The sequence below is a fragment of the Staurois parvus genome, unplaced genomic scaffold (genome assembly GCF_062004578.1).
Source record: "Staurois parvus isolate SC_StPar_1 unplaced genomic scaffold, SC_StPar_1.0 ptg000397l, whole genome shotgun sequence".
NCBI classification, from domain to species: domain Eukaryota; kingdom Metazoa; phylum Chordata; class Amphibia; order Anura; family Ranidae; genus Staurois; species Staurois parvus.
The window spans coordinates 2,485,418-2,505,831 of record NW_028318193.1 but is presented as its reverse complement, the minus strand read 5'-3'; the positions used below and the strand labels follow the sequence as shown (position 1 = coordinate 2,505,831).

The following is a 20,414-nucleotide window of genomic DNA, read 5'->3' as shown; positions in this document are numbered from 1 at the left end:
AAGTGGTCAGGGTCAAGCTTTGCAACCTGTGATCTTAAAACACTTATGTCTACTCATCGGTCTCACTTCTGCTGTTTTACACAGTCTTGCTGTGGGAAAAGATTGATAATTATCTTACAGAGTGTTTTTTAGCTAAAACTATTTTAAAACGAGAACAATTTAAAAAATTAAAAAATGTTTGTGCTGTTAAAAAAAAAAAGGCAGTAGCATCATTCTATAGTAGATTAATAGTATCAGGATAGAACATTTGAATGTCACTTTAACACTTTAAAAGAGAAAATTAAAATAATGATGTGTGAGAACTTTCGTTTAACAGATTTAAGACAAAAACCATTAGAAAATGTGGAAAGAGTCCATTTTAAGCAGACAGCATTTCCAAAAAATCATTACACTGTGTAGTGAGGAGAGTAATATCTAGCTTAATATTGGATGATGTAGCCTCAGGTCAGAACAGAGAGAAATGTGAATGCGTTTAATTTGTATTTTTTTTATCCTTTTGCAGAAGTAGGCTTTTAATAACTGTCTCTCGCAGCATGCATGAAAATGAAATACTTACATATACATGGGCTGCAGCTGTAAGTGAGATGTCTTCTGAGGACCCTGGTAGCCATAGGAGTCAAAGCCACCTATGAAATCAACTGCAAGGAAAGCAAAAAGCTCCATTATCACCATGACCTCAGGCAGAGTTCTGCAATCAATCAGACATAAACTTCCAGGCTTATTTGACAGGCTGCTAATAATCAGGAAGAGTAACTAATTACCTAAATGTATCAAAATGATTCATGCTGCAAAACGACAGGGAATTGTAAAGAGGGAAAATCTGGAAGCAGCATAATTCATTATTAGAGCTTCTTTGTAGATCAAGTTATCATTACCATCCGTCCACATTATAGCATGCCCTGGTTTGAATTTTGCATCAGGTCCCAGGGGCTGTTGAAATTTAATGTTTCAGTATGCTGATCATAGTGTCATACAGTAGACTTGAGTCTCACACAAAGATCACAGATAATAGTGGTAACATATCTTTAGCAACTTGGATTGATTTTTTTAACCCCTTCATGCCGGCCCTTTAAGAGGTTTCTGACGCTGGGAGGTGGGGCGGGGTTTAGGTGTGACCGCCGTGATTGGCTGTCAAGGCAGTCACATGATCTAAAAGGTCCCGATCTCAAGGAAAGATCGGGACCTTTCTGTGGGACGCCAACACATGTGCTGGGAGCACGCAGGGAGCGTGCTCTCAGCACATGTTTGTTTACAAATGGTATGCAAATATGCGGCCGCTGTGTCAAGGCCCAGCTGCTGAGAGGCTGCATATTTGCGTACTGTCAGCGTGAAGAGGTTAAACTTAACATGGAAGTTTGGTCAAATACTAACTAAACGTAAAGAGGAACTCTGGGAATTTTTTTGCCATGTAGTGGGGCTGTGCATGCACTGCATGGGTTAACTGCTCATTTTTGTCTAGGGGATTGGAGAGCCAAGGTATAGTCACCTAATCTGCCAATCCTCCAAGCGCAAGACCAGTCTCTGTTGCTTCTGCCCCCCCGTGGTCTAATGGTCTTGTGCGGTGGACTGTTCCTGACATCATCATCCCCATAGGCCAGCTTTGGACATGAGGACAGCAGGAACAGTCTTCCGCTGAACGTGACGGAGAGCCATTTTCTGGAGGATCGAAGGATTAGGTGAATACAGGCTCTGTGTTCACCCATACACTAATTGAGCAGCTAATCCATGCAGTGTGGGCACAGCCCCACTGCATGGCAAAACAAAATTTTGCCCGGAGTTGTGTTTTAAATATACTCCCACCCCCATTCGAAGTTCATTGTATCCTGTACTGGGACAGGTTTGTTCCGCACCCTGGGTAAGGATGTGGAACTGCACCCTCTCCCTCACTCCTAGTGCATGCTGTAGAATGGTTGCACTGCTTTGTTCCCATTCATTGCCCCCTTGCACCAGCAGTCCATGGTTGGCAAACAGTGTGCACTGAACTTTTGTGGCTATATTCTTATTTTTTTCAGCAGTAGCTATCAAAGCAGACATGAAGCTATGGCATGGCACTGTTTACTAACCACTGTTCTACAGCTTGGGTACATTAAGAAGCCCCCTACTGCTGGGCCCTGGGAGGTTGACCCTGATGCCCACCCCTTGTCCCTGGCATGAATCTATCTACTCTGTGAAAAGAAAGATCTATATACATACCTATGCTGGGGGTGCTTTGGTCTGGTTACATGATCGGGTCCCAGCACAGACTTCGGTGAAGAGGAGATATCACAGACAATGGCTACAGAGCTTAGGCAATGATGTCACTCATATGCTTACTATGGGGCATCCACTGTCAGCTGTCCTCCTCTACACTGAAGCCAACACTGGGACCCGATTATGTGGCTGGATTGGAATCTGGAACTTTGAAAAAGTAGGTATGTAGGTCTTTCCTTTCATAGGATAGAAAGAATAGACTTAAATGAGTGTGAGAGTAGATTTAAGTATAGTTACAGTAGTGTTTGACTGAACTTCCACATTAAATTGGCCCTTACTGTTCCTTCTGCAAGTGCATCTAGCAATCCCTCTGCATAGACTCTGTTGTAAGCTCTTTATTGCTTCCCATCTGCTGTCACAGCTCTCTGGAAATTCCCAAAAAGCAGCTGTGAAGTCTGTGTAAAAATCAACTTTAAAGGCATACCAAAGCACTGCCTATACAGATAAGGGATGTTTGTAGATGAAAACAAGTTGTGCAGCCAAGATTAAATAATGCTTTTGCTATAGGTTTAGGCCATTTACTGTATGTACATCATGATACCTGACCTGAAAACTCCCAGGATGTTGCTAGGATGTTGCTAAGTGAGGCCCAGCTATTACTGTTCACCTTCACCATCACAGGAGGGAGCTCTTTCTTTGATTTTAACCCCTCACACATGCTTTCTCTCCCCTAATGCAGTAGCTCTGAGCTCAGAGTTTGAGAGCTCACTCCTGTGATGTGATGGTGAAGATGAATAGTAATAGCTGGGTCTTGCTTAACAACATCCTAGCAATGTCCTTGGAGTTTTCAGGGCAGATTTATTGCGTTATGTAAATGACCTACACCTAAAGCAAGGTCAAAGCTGCACAGTTTGCTTTTTTCTACAGATGCCCCTTATCTGCATAGGCAGTTTTTGGTGAAGGTGAACTAACCCTTTAATTTTAGATAAGTGATGTCCATGAGGTTTGCCAGATACAGTGACATCATTCCTTCTTTCTCGATTGGATAGAATTACATTTTTTTGGCTTATCTGCCAGACTTTATAGCTGCTAATTATAGATTGTTAGCACTGTAACATGAGGGAGTGATACAAATCTTACAAGAGAATTTGTGCTATGCACAATAAAGAGATACAAAGTAGTGTTTGTATCTGCTTGGTTTCACTCATCAGCAGATCAAAGGGATGAAGTTGGATTTGCATATAATGTCAGGTAAAGAAACCTGACAAGTAAATGTTACCATTTTAAAATAAAATGTGTTCCTATGTAACAATCTTTAATCCTATTCGACCCCTACACATGGGTCGAATATCAGCTGGTTCATCAGAAACCATCTGGCATGGGCATGCTGGAAAACCAGCATCTAATCAGTGCTGGCAGCATATGGCTGCGAGCGATGACTGGTGTGTTCTGGAGGGGGGGTAAGTCCCCCTGTCAGAATATAATAGTTCAGCGGGAAGATCACTCTACTAACATCAGATAGTTAGTACAGCAAACTCCTCCCAAGCTCTTCAGTTTTTTTCTAATCAGTCCGCTGGGTTGAACCAAAAAAAAAAAATTGAAAGTGTGTAAAAATCATATATTTATTTCTGCATTGTATTTCAATTATTTCTAGCCTACTTCTATTAATCCTATACATTTACAGCCTTGAATTCAGTGACACGTATTAACATCAAAATATTGATGACCTGGGTGGTGTCCTTCAGGAAGGAAGGAGTCAATGTAACCAAAGGTTGTAAAAAAATGTTCAATATATTTACCCACCCTGGAGGTGACTGAATCAATCCCACTAATATGGATCTCCCAGGGGGGTTGGTGGAATTCTTATGTACCTTAGGTAGATACTACATAACTGGTACATGTGGGTATCAATATGTAGAACGTACTGTACGCACATTACATACTAGATTAAAAGAACATATCACTAACATTAAGAAGAGTTTTCCCAACCATCACGTCTCCAAGCATTACGCTTTACATCATAATAAGAACCCTGAAGGAACCTTCTTTTTAGCCATTGATAAATTTGCCAAGAATTGTAGAGGTAGCCCTCTAAGTAAGATCTTGAAACTCGAGACATGGTGGATATACACTCTAAAATCATATGTACCTCACATTCTCAATATAGAGTGGGATATAAACAGTTCATTGATTTTTAAAGATATATTCACTTTTATTTGTTTTCTTGGGGGAATGTCTCATAAAGATTTTAAGATTATTTGTTGCTCTTGATTATGGAACATGTAATTTTTGTATCTGCTAAAAGATATTTTCTATTATGCCTAGATTGTAAGCTCCAAGGAGCAGGGCCCTCTAACCCCTCGTGTATTGTATTGTATTGTTACTGTGCTGTCTCGTGTACTTTCTCCCATTATAATGTACAGCGCTGAGCGAACTGCTGGTGCTATATAAATGCTGTATAATAATAATAATAATGTCATCTTAGGATCCTGGTGTAAAATTATTGTTAAATATAATATTTGTTAAATAACCACAAGATGGAGCTAACTTTGTGAGCGCAATAACTGTGTTTTAGTTGAATACATAAACTACCCTGATTGATTACCAAAATGGAATTTTAGTATTATATGAAAGTGGTCATTTGGCCCTTTGTATTTATAATTTTAATAGATTGAGGTGTCCAGTTTGTTGAATGTATATATATTCGAATTTGGTCCTTAGAACGCATATAAGTAGCAAAGGGAATATTTCCTTTCGCATATAGTTAATTCTTTCCGGTTCTGGGTTATGGCAATATGAGGAGGAGGTAGTACCTCCTTCCTCTATAAAAAGGCACGATGGTATGATGCCAGCCACACCCCTGACAACGTCATAGAAGATGAAACGCGTTGGTGGAGCTGGAGTGTATGATGTCATTGCACACTGGAATGTGGTGGCCATCTTATCGGTTTGAAACCAACATATTTATTTTATTAATTTCAGGTACTTATATAGTGCTGTAAATTTACACAGCGCTTTTACATATATATTGTACATTTACATCAGCACCTAACCCTCAAGGGGCGTACAATCTAAGGTCCCTAACTCACTTTCATACATATACATACTAGGGCCAATTTAGACAGGAGCCTACCATTATGTCTTTGGAGTGTGGTAAGAAACCTAAGCAGGCACAGGGAGAACATGCAAAGTCCAGGTAGGTGATGCTATGGTTGAAATTCGAACCAACAACCCTAGTACTGCCAGGCAGAAGTACTAACCATTTAGCCACTGTGCTGCCCTAGCATATTGTGCATATGGTGACATGCTGTTTTTAAACTACATTATGTATGTGCATTACTGCTTTTTTATTAAATGGTTACAATTTACTACACTATGATGATTTTTTCCTCTCTCTTGGAATATCCCTTATGAGGCTACACAAGTTCCAGGTGTATCCGTTATGAGCTTCATATTGAAGAACAGATTCCGATGAAGTGCATTCAGCCCAGTGGTTGTTTCCAGGAAATATACAGCATATACTGACCTTTCCTTTGGGGGTCAAAACTATCTGGTAAGGGACAGTGTGTTTGGTGTTGGTGAAGGATCTCTCCCTCTGATGTTTTCCTGGGCACTCATTGGATCCACGCTGTTTCTTTATTGTTGGACTTTCTATTATACATATGAAATTTTTTGGATTGACTTTCTGTTTTAGGGTATACTATTTTCCAGCATTGCACTCTGTATTTATTTTTACCTTAATGTATTTTCTGCATTCAGGTAAAAAAACCCTTCAATGCTCAGCTCTCCCTCCAGCCCCACCTTATACTGATCTGAGCCCAATTTCAATCCAGAAATATGCATGAGGGCAGAGGCTCTCTCCACTCTCTCCCTCACAAATGGCTCCAACTACTGTCAATCACAGCCAGTGAGGAGGGAGCAGGGGGCAGGGTCGAGCTGTGCTCTGTGTGTCAATGGACACACGGTGTGTCAATGGACACACAGAGCACGGCTCAGGAGCTAGCATGAGTGTCTGCATAGCAAGCAACTTGCTATGAGGGCACTCGGCAGAGGGGAGGAGCCAGGAGCCCTGGCAGGGGGACCTGAGAAGAGGAGGATTGGGTCTGCTCTGTGCAGAACCATTACGCAGAGCAGGTAAGATTCTAAATAAGGTTTACAATTGCATTAAGGGATTTGGCTCAAAGTCAGTACACTGCTCTCTCTTTTTCATGACAAGGAGGGGTCCATCACCCTACTTGTCTGGAGCTCCATAGCAAATAAAATGATAAAAAAAGAAGTGAAAGATATATGTATCCCATGCCACCTATAGGTGAAATATGTGATTCAATACACCACTGTATAATAAACTGTAAATAATCAATACATCACTAGTATATTAAGCTATAAATAATATTAAGTCTTATCCTGAGAGTGGCTGCAGACATAAAAGTGTTCCCACAATAATAATAAACCAAAAAATAGATATGCTGCACCCCCTGTGACCATATGATACGAGCACCAAAATTCATCATCAAATGAACAATAACCTCATGATAAACAATACACCAAATTTTTCATGTCATGTGGTCTGTTTTAAGAAAAATTTGGTGTATTGTTTATCATGAGGTTATTGTTTATTTAATGATGAATTTTGGTGCACGTATCATATGATCACAGGGGGTGCAGCATATCTATTTTTTGGTTTGTTGTAAAAAGAGAAGCAGCTGTTTTTTTTATCAGCACCCTCACCATGCACTTTTTAGAGTAGGGAGAGTTGGACCCAGAAAATCAGTTTCTTTTTCCAAATGGATAAAACAGGCTGAGCATGCACCATTTACATTAACAACCCCATGCAGCAGAACCACTGAAGGCTGAGCAAATATTTTTATACTATGGCAATAAAGAGAGTACCCCACACATAAAAAAGAGGGACATTTTCTTTTCTTACCGGTCCCAGTAAAGAAAGAAAAAATGCCCAAACTAATTATGTTACAAATTAAAATAGTGGAAAGAGTAGTCTAAACAAGACATTTATTATAGCAGTAGCTCTCTTTATATTAGTGCCTTACAACAGTAACTTTGAATCCACAGGAGCACAGCAGTAGTGTTTCCCCACACTGTTTGTATGAAATAATATCAAATAGAATTCAATCAGACAAGTCCTAGTTGTTATATTTATAGTGCAGAGTGCAATGGGAATGGGGATCCTAGTGGCCATATCTGCTACCTAGCAGTGTGCATCTGTAACCCAACACATTGGGGATGATTTACTAAAACTGGAGAGTGCAAAATCTGGTGCAGCTCTGTCTAGAAACCAATCAGCTTCCAGGTTTTTAAGTCAAAGCTTAATTGAACAAGCTGAAGTTAGAACCTAAATGGCTTCCATGCACAGATGCACCAGATTTTGAGCTCTCCAATTTTAGTAAATTAACCCCATTGTCTAGGGAACCTGCAGGATGACATAACAACATTGATTGCAATAAATAAAAGCTATTATATGACCCTTTATTGCAAGATGATGAGGTCATTCTGTGCTAAGCAAAGTAGTGTTTCCAGGTCTGCCTGCTGCCCTGCCTGAGTTTGAGAAACTCATTATTTTTGCTATATGTATACTGTAAGTTAAAAGTACAACACCTGATTGATGACTATTCTTATTAACATTAGTTAAAGTGGTAGTAAACACCTATGTTTAACCACTTCAAGTCCAGACACTTTTACCCCCTTCCTGTCCAGGCCAATTTTCAGCTTTCAGTGCTATCACACTTTCAATGACAATTGCGCGGTCATGCAACACTGTACCCATATGATTTTTTTAGCATTTTTTTTGAGACAGATAAAACTTTATTTTGGTGGTATTTATTCACCACTGGGATTTTTTGTAAATGAAAAGTCCAAAAATTTTGAAAAAAAGTGTTTTTCTTATAACATTTAGCAAACAAATAATCTTTCTTCATAAATCTTGGCCAAAATGTATTCAGTTATCTTTTTAGTAAAAAAAAAATAACCCAAATTAGTTTATAACCAAAAATTATAATTTTTCAAATTTTTTTTACATTTTAATTTTTTTAGATTATTATTTATGTTTTTTTTTTTAACATACTGTCACCCTAGCAGTACAGTGTCACCATAGTGACACTGTACTACTTGTGGGAGGTGATAAAGATTTTTTTTTTTTTTTACACTGATTGCTTTTACACCCATTAAGGCTGTAAAAGCAATCATTTCTCTTTCTCTCTGACTGCATTTTTGCAGCCATTGAGAAATGCTGGGAGAGCTGTGATTGGTCACAGCTTGTCACATGGTACAAGGCTGTTGTGAATAGCCTTGCACCATGTGATCTTTGTGATCACATTCACAGATTTCATACGTAGTAATCAATGATGTCAAAAGTGACATCTTGCTTACAACTATTCATGTGATCACAGATTGGCCAATCAATGATCACATGATCGGGACCTCACACAGAGGTCCCGTACAGCGACCAGGGAGTGTGCACAGGCTGTAAATGTGGGCGCCGTTTATGAACGGCAACCTGCTCCTGCACTACTCCTGTCTGGCTATTTATGTACATGGGCCGAATGGGAAGTGGTTAACTTGTACCTATAGGTAAGCCTATAATAAGGCTTACCTATAGGTACAGTAAATATCTCTTAAACGTGCACTGTTTAGAAGATATTTACATGTGTAGCAGCCAGTGACATCACTGGCACATGTGCACATGCCATCCATTGAGAGAGTTGTGCCATGGGAGTAATGTCATTGCAGCTCTGTCCTTCACAAATCTGGAGCCTGCAAACCCAGCAGAAAGTCCAGCTGAAGATGGGATCCCTGACAGCATGACAGCGCTTCACTGGACGGATCCACTCTTTATGTGAGTCTGCCATAATGTGCTAGTATGCTATGCATACTAGCACATTATGACATGAGCCTGCGTGGGGACACATTTTTTTCAATGTGGTTTGCTACTTAAATGTTAGTAAAAGTCTTTTACTAAAGTTTCAGAAGTCAGAACTAACCAAGATTTGCAGTTTTTTTTATCCTTGAAGTTGGTTCTTAGTCATTAAAAAAGCCATTCATACTCAAGAAACTATCAATAACTATACACAGACATCCACTTTGACAGAACTTGAGATATTAAGCACAGCTTCAAAGGAAAACTGTCAGATCCTTGGGGCCCTTCTCAGCTGAGCCTCCTAATTAGCACCAGCAGCTGTCATCATCAAATCCAGAGTAGTGCTAATTCCAGGGCAGGCACATCCCTGTGTGTAAGGTTGCACATGTGCATCGGACCCCAGAACGCTTCTAGGAGTCAGACAATTGGTGAAAGTCATGAAGTCTCTCTTTTTTTTTTTTTACACTACTGATGTCACATTCGTTAAAATCAATCTAACCATCAATTCAAATACCTTACACCAGCAACAGTGATGAGAGTAACTGCATAGATTTGCTCTTCTTTTACTTTTCATCCTTGTCACCCATGCATGAAGGAAATCAATTAAATTCAATACATTGCTACATGTGGCATGTTTGCAGTGAATCTTTCTGACCTAAGCTGGTATGATGTGGAGGGAGTGATTCCATCTAAACTATGCATAGAACATACTTAATGTGACCTTCAGAAAGTGGAGATAGAGCAGGGAGGGGTTAGAGCCTTTGTCATGTTTGTATTTCCATTTGTATCCCCTGTTAGAAACCTTCAGGACATGAAGTGATGGGAAATCACTCCAGCAGGCAACAGAAAAAAAATCACATATAGTAAACAAAGGAAAGATTAAAATTACTGGCAATGTATTTATTGCTATCTGCCTACGGTGATGCTTGCATCCCAATTTCTTATATTGGTGTCACAGGAACAGTAAGTGATTAAAAATCTTCCAATAGGGACAAAGACAGATATAAAAACTTATATAAGTGGAAACTCCCCATGTCATACAAAGCTAAAAAAAAAACAGATGGAGTTAGGTTTTCCATTTTTAAAAATGTTTAATGTAAAAAACCACGTGTGATATTTGCTTGAGGATCTTTATGTATAATGAGTTGCCATAGTTTTAGTAATGCTACACTTTTTTAGTAGATTTTGTGAATTATGTGTTTTGTGAATTTTTTAAATGAATGTATCCAAAATCTAGAGCTGGATTTCACCATAGCCAACATATGGTGAGGCCTAGGCAGGCAGAGCTGTTAGAAGTAGCACACAGAAGCCAAACATCATGTTGCTATCTCTTAAGCATACATTCAAAAAGCTTGGAACCAGGGGCGGAGTGACCATTTGGAAACTTGGGCACTGCACGAGGGCCCGGGGTCAGTAGGGGGCCCCATGAGATGCCCCTGGTACCTTTTTCATAGGCTTTTTTGAGTTTGGGTAAAGACACAGGGGCCCCATGATCCCCTATTGCCCGGGGGCCCCATGAGTTGTCAGTCCACCGCTGGTTGGAACATTTATAAAGCACAAGGATTTAAAAATGTGATGAGCACATTAAAATAAATAAGTAGAAAAGAAGAGAAGTGTGTAGTACACTGCAGGTTCCATTCTGTGGTCTACATTCTATGAAAAAGCCTTAAGCCCGTTACACACAGGCCAAATATTGTCCAAAATCAGCTGGTACAGTAGAGACCGGACGACATTCAGCTTGTTTGTACAGGTCCTTGTTTGACAGCAGCCGATCTTATGACTGGCTTCTGTGAATGAGCATGTTGGAAAACCAGCAGCCGATTGGTACCCGATTAGAGCTCTCATCCAATGGGTGTAAACATTGACTGGTGTGTTCTGGCTGGGTGGTGATCCCCTGGTCAAAATACAATAGCACAGCGGGGAGATCGCTGTACTAACATTGAATAGATAGTTCAGAGACTTCCTCTCGAGCTGCTCAGTTTTTTTCTCACTCAGCCCAGCGGGTACTCTGTGTGTGCCTGGCTTTAGAGAGCTGACAGACATTCAGTCTCCATATAAATGGGCCCTGCAGTAACGCAAAGACTGCAACTCTGTCAGAGCAATCTGGTTGGGTCTTTGTCACTTTCCCTCATAAGTTTGTGCAATTTTATTGGTTGAATAGTGTACCTACAGTCCACCCCTTCTGGGACCATACACATAGAATTAAGCTACTAGTAATGATAAAACAACACTTTGCCTATTCTTTCAAGTCATCAGTTTTAGGTGTCACTTTCAGCCTCTCTGTTCCATCCTTGGTATGAATTGTATGGCTATGATGTGTGATATCATTAATGTGATACTGCTATGATGTAGAATAAAAAACATGAAAAATCAAGAGTATGGCTATATCCGTATGAGCATGTGATCATTGCTTTTTTTAGGCAAACATCATATGGCTGCTTATAGTGCAGATTTTGGAGGCCTGATCTTCCCTTGGATGGTGGATTTAACCCTTTCACTGCCAGGCCCTGCACTCCGCTTTTAAACACAGGTGGCCCTTTAAGCCATACATTTTCTGAAAGCACATGATCTGTAGAATAAGAAAAAAAAAATTTTTAGGCCCCGCAATACTTACGCAAATGTTTAGCAAACCGCTATTTTCACAAAAAAAATACACTATAATCATTATGTTAGGACCGAGTTCACCTGCTGATGGCACTGTGGTTCTCTGGGCTGATAGCTGCAGTTCCAGTGACCACCAGCAGGTGTCTCCCAGCAGCCAACAGGTTCCTGCAATCTGTTCCACCTGGCTCCAGCTGCTGGGAGGGTACTCAGGTTCCACCTCTGCAATTTGAATTTCCCTGTTATGCATGCTTCCTGTCTTGCATATATATTTTGTATCTATTGTATACAGTTAGTTTGTTTTCTGTTACTTAGGCATTTCTGGTTGTGGGTCATTTTATGTTTGCTATTTGCTGGTGTGTGGTTATCTTTTTCACTGTGAATAAATCTCACTGTAAAGATATATTTATATGGTCTGGTCCCTGTTTTCCTTGTGTAGCACACATATCCGGTCATCCCAGCTATTGACTCCTGACACATTGTTAGTAAACAAACACAACATAAATTACAAAATTCCTGCTAAATTCCTACTAAGGCCTCATTCACATGGGATGTACTAAAGTGTATGCAAATGGAGGGTCGTGTTTACCAGGTGTTCTGTGCATCCCCATGCAGACAGTCCCATTCATGTCAATTGGGATGCAGTGGCTGCACGGGAATCAAAACTCCATAAAAAAATGTATAACATGCCATACTAGATTTGTCACTTACGTTCTGGAATGTACCTGTGGGTACCAATATGTAGGGAGAACCACACAAGCACTTACTAAAAGGATAAGTGAATATATGATGAATATATATATATGATGAATATATGTAACGGCTACAGAAAACACAGTGTTTCTAATAATTTTCAGATGGTACACACCCAACATCCCACCTGTTTGTCTTTTTACTCCATTGATATGGTGGAAAGACATTGGTGAGGATAAAATTTATTTTTTAAAAATTTAAAAATGAAACTAAGTGGATCCGTGAGCTTTAAACAATAACACCACAGGGCTTCAACATAGAAATAGATTGGAATTGTTTTATTACAGATTTTTAATTCAAACATTTATTTTCCAATGCCCATATGCAGATTGTATGTGTCTATTACTTTCACCTCACACACATACCTTTTGCATATATTAATTTATAATAATATTTTTTATGTAGTTATTGGTATAATATATGATATATCTATTTAGAATATAATTTTTCATTTTTATGTGTCCTCTAATGGCCTATAATGTTTACCATTGCATTTGTGTGATGTAGTAGTAATAAAAGTTTACACCACAAGATGGCAGAAAGAATACTAGGTCACAAAGAAAACCATCTATTTTAAGCTAATATAAAAAACAACATAGATCGTCCTTAGTATTGGCAAGTAAACATGTATTACAAGGGACATTGGGGGATTGGATTATTATCCGCTTAGGTTGAGTAGTAGAGTAGGAATGTACATGTTGTCAATAGCATAATTGTCAACACCGAGTGTACCCAGCTAGTAGGGTTAATGGCCCATAGGGTATAAAAACAATAACCAAAATGGTGGAAACTGCACTTCCTGAAGATGAGCAATAGTTTGAAATGTGTCGAAGTTGGATGACGTAATTTCTGCTGACGTCACGTTCAGGTGGTGGAACACACTCTACTTCAGAGAGCAAAGTGGATAGAGGCCATCTTCCATTTACAAAAACAAGCTGACTACACTGGATGCCGGTCTCAGGCACTTTAATATGTGAGTGTAACTTTTATCCTTTTATAAAATAAAATTGTCTGGATGGTTTTATGCTATGAGATCCTTCTTCCTATTCCTTTTATGATTGGTCATTTTCTTAGAGCTGTTTAAGATCTAGAGACAAGAGAGTGGTTGTGACTACATTGTGGAATGCCCCCCCAGAGCTATAGACCATATTAGAAATAGATGGTCAGTCCATGTGGGGCATGGACACAATAGAGTATCAGTCCATATGGGGCACCTACAACACTGTCAAGTGGAGCACTTTGGTACAAGCATTAGAGCACGGGCACGTTTTCCTTTACACTTTGGGCCTCTTTTTCTGTATTTTACTGGACTTTTATTTTATATTATTTGAGCATTATTTATATAATAGTCTCTAAAACACTTTCTAGTACGTTGTGTTAATATAACATTTATAGAATTGCCGCAGTCACTATAAATTGGTGAAAGTGTTTTCCTTTATTTTGTATATCCAAGGTGCAGAGCTACACTTACACATATTTGCACGGACGTAGCTGCTCCCAATCTGCCATCCATATGAGTGTGGGTGCATGGCCCCGAATGCAGACAGTGTGAACTTAGGGACATGCACTTGGACCCACACCCCTAGGAGTCACTGGAGTGACCATGAGCTTATAACAGAAGGAGGAATGCAGGTCCATATGGCATACAGACCTAGCCAGCTGTTAGCAATGCTGTAGGTTCGTACGTTGTATGGACCTGGCAGTGAAAGGGTTAATGCAAGGAAATACAAGCACTAAAACACTAGGACAATATATCAAGAGATATACAGTGTACAACAACAATAATTTTTTTCATAAATCCAAAAAAATTACCATTATTCAATTATTTTATATAAAGGAAGGAAAAAACATTTTTCCAGTATGTGAAACGCTGATCCATATAATATGTTCCTTTCTCTGAGAAGTGTGTCCAAAGTGGTGTTTCTGCTAAGCTCTCCTCTACTCTAATGGCAGTTAAGTGGCAGATTCTTGTAAGAAGGCCTTAAGTGCTTTGCATTCTTCATTGTGACCCACTAGTGTTGTATGGTAGAAATTGCCTAAGAAGCATTATGAAACATAACATTCAATAGAAATAGATGTACTGTAATTTTTATATCTAAATTAAAACACTCTTAAAGAATAAGAGTAATAAAGGAGTACAGTCCTTTGAAACTAAAATCAGACTGCAGAGAAATCTAATTTATAACTTTTATTTTTATCACTGGATTTCAGCATTTTGACTGGATGTTGAGTTTGGTTGGGGAAAAGTGTGCAAATCTCCAACAACTATTTCTTTGAGGCCTTTCCACAGCACTGGTTCTCTCCAGATTATTCCCTCTCCAAGGTAGGGTTGCCACCTCATCTCTTTAAAACCAAACATATATTAATTACAAATGTTCTGTGGCTGATTACGGTATTAATTAAACTCACTTAATGCCTTATCTGCAATAAATTAGCCCCACAACCTGTGTAAATATGTGTTCAGTTTTAAAGGGATGAAGTGGCAACCCTACTCTAAGGTCTATAATGGAGATCCATAAGCACCCTGACCCCTGTTGTACAGCTCTAGGTTTTTTGTGCATATCTCTCAGTACTTGGCCATTCTAATTCCCAGGAGCTTGTTTTTCATCTTTCTTTTTCTGCACAAATGAGGGAGCATTGTGGAAATATAGTTTTTCTTCAAAAATCCTTCTTCTTCTATAAAGCAGTGGGAACTGGGTTCTGATTTTTTAGCAACCACAAGGTCTACACTACAGAGCTAACTTTCCAAAAATCCATCTCCAATCCTAGATCTTGTATTCTAACACCATAATAACAAATCAGTCTAAAATGATGTCTCAAAGTTCATGGCAAAAATCTGAAGACAGGCGAAGAATGTTTTAGTAGGTAGTTGCATTGACTTTTTTTCTTGTTTTTGGTTGTTCCCAGGTTGTGGATAAGGTGTGTTTGCAGCAGATCTGAAATTGGGCGAGGTTATCAGTCTTTTCTGTGAGACCCTTCCTTGGCCATCTACATCTTGAAAGCAACAATGTAGCTAATGGTTCTTCTGCATTTGGAAACACATAATGATTACGTTTAAATACCTCAGCACCAGGTCCCCAAAACAAACTATTCAAAAAACAAGTAAAATAGTAAATGGTACTTTTAAGGTGCTAACACAATAACCCACAGGAAAGAAAACACACATATTATTTATAAAATCACATGTTTATTGTATAATCATATTAAAATATGGGATAACATCCCCATGATAAAAACATTGCTTTATGCAATCAAGCACTTTAGCAACCCCAGACACCTTCCCTTTTATGATAGATTGTACATAATATACAATGTTGTAAGATGATGACATAAACAGGAAGTAAAGGAAGGTTCTTCACTCCAAGGGGGTTCAAGGGGTGCAGACAAAAAACATTAGAGAATGAATGGGGGAGTACTTTGATGCACTAATGGGAAACCCACAGGGAGCGACTGCACAAAAGGGAGGGAGGCACCCATGAAATAAATGGGAGCCCACCCAACAGTCCCAGCCTGGAGGCACAGAGGCAATATATGGAGGAAGTCTAGACCTTCACAATCAACATATAGTAGTCCAAAGTAATAACATAAACCCTATGCAAATGATCTACATATGTATCCAGAAGTCGCTCAGAAAATGGATTAGGTCAGAGTAGAAATCTTCCAACACACAGCCAGTCTGCACTTGTCTTATCCAGAATCAAAGTCCATATGCAATTCTCACACCAACAAAAAGACCATCTTGAAAGTAACAATCTGGCTATTGGTTGCTATTTGCAGCGCATTTGTTACTCAGGTGAATGCACAACAACATACACAGCAAACTGCAATGCCAATTTATTCTGCTTTCAACACATCATGGACAACATGTTTACTTCCTGCCTAATATATCCCACCAATTTTCAGATGCCATTACAACAAGATAATCAATGTTAATCACTTTACCTATCAGTGATCTTAGTGTTATGGCTGATCTGTGTGTATATATAGCTTTAACATATATAAAGACTCACCTGCCACTTTATTAGGTGCACCCTGCTAGTGCCAAGAAAATATCCCCCACACCATTACACCACCACCAGCCTGAACCGTTGATACAAGGAAGGATGGATCCATGCTTTCAAGTTGTTTACACCAAATTCTGACCCTACCATCTGAACGTCGCAGCAACCAGTCTGCCATTCTCTTCTGACCTCTGACTTTAACAAGGCATTTTTGTCCATACAACTGCCACTCACTGAATATTTTATCTTTTTCAGACCATTCTCTATAAACCTTAGAGATGGTTGTGTGTGAAAATCCCAGGACATCAGCAGTTTTTGAAATACTTAGACCAGCCCATCTGGCACTAACCAGGGGTGGACTGACCACTTGGAAACTCGGGCACTGCCTGAGGCCCCGGGGTCAGTAGGGGGCCCCATAAGATGCAACTGGTACCTATTTCCTAGGCTTTTTTGAGTTTGGGCAAGGGCACAGGGGCCCCATGATCCCCTATTGCCCGGGGGCCCCATGAGTTGTCAGTCCACCCCTGGCACTAACAACCATGCCACATTGAAAGTCACTTAAATCCCCGCTTTTCCCCATTCTGATGCTCAGTTTGAACTTCAGAAAGTAGTCTTCACCACGTCTAGATCCCTAAATGCATTAAGTTGCTGCCATGTGATTGGCTGATTGGCAATTTGTGTTACCAAGCATTTGAACCGGTGAACCTTAAAAAAGGTTGCCGATGAGTGTGTGTGTGTATATATATATATCTATATATATATATATATAGATATATATATATACACACTTTTCCCCAGTGGGGAGATGAACCCCAGTATTTGTCCTGTTGACCACTGCCACAAAAACAAAAAGTGAGGGAAAGTTCAGAATTTTAGAGTTGCCGCCAGAACAAGAGGGTGTATAGTTCAATGGGGATACATATTCTGGAGACAACTATCTAAAATGGGAATGCTAACTTTAGGGAAATTTCCTCTCCTTACCCGTAGTGTTTTCAGGACAGGAAATCTCCCCATCAGGAAATCTCCCCAACATACTACATCTTCCAGATGTATTAGATACAGGAATGAAACAGACCTTTAACAGGAGTGATTACAATCATCAGCTTTAAAAAGGCTTTAAAACCTTCATCCCAAAAGAAAAAAAAACTGTTGTAATCGCTAATAAAGTATTAGGTGGAGTTTGGAATCAGTTTGTTTTTTGTTTTTTTCTGTGTTTATAAATCTGTTATAACATCTAACACTCCTCTTCCCCTGATACTGTCAATGCCTCTGTCCAAAGGTCCACCTTGTACTCATACACCTCCTGTATTGGAGTGGGAACACTCTAATACAGGAGGGGTGCTACTGGCCAGATCACCAGGTAAAAACAGAGCGAAAAACTCTAAAAAAGAAAACCAATGCAGCCACCACATCTAACGATTGCTAAGCTGTAATATATAACATTTTTAGTTTTGAATTTAATACCACTTTAAAGGATTAAGAAAAAGCATCTAACATTGACAGGGGTGCTTACAATGATCAGCTTTCATTCATGTATGTAAAACCTTTATCCCAAAAGGAAAAAAACTGTTGCTGTAACTGCTTAAAAATGTTAGCTGGAGTTAGGCTTTAATTTCTTAGCCAAGTCTATCATAATTTGCTGATATATCTTGCATTAACCTCTCCACCGAATGACAATGATACTGCTCAGGGTGGCTCTGTTGCTCCTCCATAGAGTGGAGCCACCCTAGGTCAAAAAGTGTGGTGCTGGCCAGATCACACACTGAAAAAAAAAGTCTATGATCTACTAGGACATCTAGATAATTCTTCATTGATTCATACAGTATAACTCCTAGATACTATTATGCATAGATCCTTTTTGCCACCTTTTAGTGCTAAAATGATAACTTTACATTTGTCAACATTTGTTTTTTTAGCTGGTAATACATTTACAGATTTTTTGGATTTGTCTTAATCTCTTTAGCAAACTGTCATTCATTTTTATTTTATTTTCCAACCTGTATCTCTCTTGTCAGTTTTTGTTACATTCTTTGTATCTCTCAACGTATAAAAACATTCCACCAGTTTTATCATTTTTTAACGTCCTTTCTTTAACCTCTTTAGGACTGCAGACATTGTACTGCAGACAGGCGGCTCCTACAGGCACAGCGACATACCTGTACGCCACTACCTTTTTCCGGGTTAAGGACGAGCATGCACCCCCCCTCCGCCGATTTCCGCTGTGACTAGACAGAGCAGGATTTTGTCAGCAGGTACCGGCCAATGATTCATGGCCGGGACCTGCTGATTGGCTGTGTCCAATGACAAACAACACGGGGCTCTGTACAGAGGGAACAATCTCAGATTTTAAGTAAACAGCAGTATACATTACACACATTAACACCTGTTAGGCACACACTTAACCCCTTGATTAACCTGAGATGTTGCCCCTTCCCAGCTAGTTTCACTAGTAAAATGACATTGTATAGCCCTCACCAATGATCACTATATTAGTATCATTGGTGAGGTCAGTGTCAGTTAGTCAGTTTCCATCCAGTGTCAGTTAGAGTCAGATTTCCCGCTGTGCTATCACAATCCCACTATAATTTGCTGATCATTACTAGTATATAAAAATTAATAAATAAATACAAATTCCAGCATATATACCATAGTTTATAGATGCTATAACATTCACACAGACCAATTAATATATTTTACACTTTTTTTTTACCAAAGACATGTAGCAGAATACATTTTGGCCTAAATCTATGAAGAAATTTGATTTTTTAAATTTTTTTTATTGAATATCAGAAAGAAAAAATATTTTTTTTCAAAATGTACGGTCTTTTTTTTGTTTATATAATAAATAAAATAAAAAACCAAGTGTTATTCAAACACCACCAAAACAAAGCTCTATTAGCATGAAAAAAATTATATAGATTTCAGTGTTGTATGACCACGTAATTACCTAACTGATCACTAGTTTCCTCCAAGAGTGTCTTGCTGGCCTAATTCAGAGACAGCAAGACATAATAAAATTGTCATCTACATGTTTTGTAGTAGTAAAGGTAGAGTTTAAATCAAATGCTAACTATACCTAAGCCTTCTCCCACCCTCCTTCTAAGCCTATTCTAACTACCCTGTAAAGGAAAAGATGTCTATATTTAAACTGGATCTATACTCATCTAAACTCAGCGATGATCACAGACAAGTTCGGGCGGCCAGCTTTCGGTTCCCAAGCACTGCCCGTTGTCATTGGCCAGGCAGGGATGATGTAACTCCTGTGTAAGTGCAGGAGTTCTATGAGATTTGGCATTGTTGAATTTGCACAGTGAGTTGCACATGTGCAGCTTACTGTACAGAGGCTGGGAGGCAAGTAAGTAGCTTTTAATGCAGAATAGACAAACCATGTCTCTTCTGCATTAAAAATCCTGCATTTCCACTCATTTTTGCTATATAGCTTAATGTTCCACTTAAATTATTGTTACGGTGCTCCAGTCTCATCACATGATCACTCCAGTGGCCACCTTCAGTGAAGAGGAGAGATCACCAACAATGGCTGCAGAGCCATGACATCACCACTTACTATGAGGCATCCATTGTCCACTCTCCCTCCTCTACAATGCAGCCAACGTTGGGAGCCACTCATGTGACCAAACGGGAGCACCCTGAGAATAGACATCTTTCCTTTACAGGGTAGTTAGAATAGACTTAGAATGTGGTTGGGAGCAGGTTTAAGTATAGTAAGTATTTGACGGGAATGCTACTTTAAGTCAGTAAAGAGATAAAGATGACACATGGAAACTAATAACACACTTTAGCTAGGCACTAGGAAAAATGTATCATGTTTCAGAACTGAAAATCATGTTAGAAAAAAAGCAAAGCAGTTACAATAAGTACGAAATACCCCCCCTCCCCCTCCCTCTCTCTACCCCTCTCCCTCTCTCTCCCTCCCTCTCTCACTCCCCCCTCCCCCTCTCTCCCTCCCCACCTCTCTTTCCCCCTCCCCCCCTCTCCCT

General features: G+C 39.5%; 1 protein-coding gene across 3 annotated transcripts in view; it reads right to left on the bottom strand.

Moving 5' to 3' along the window:
• The window catches only part of NKAIN2 (sodium/potassium transporting ATPase interacting 2), a 1,142,378-nt gene that overhangs the window by 42,264 nt on the left and 1,079,700 nt on the right, over window positions 1-20,414 (bottom strand). For all 3 annotated transcript variants that reach the window (XM_089686435.1, XM_089686437.1, XM_089686436.1), the window contains exon 6: window positions 557-638. In XM_089686435.1, the coding sequence (XP_089542561.1) occupies window positions 557-638 (82 nt within the window). The remainder of the gene's footprint in view (window positions 1-556; window positions 639-20,414) is intronic.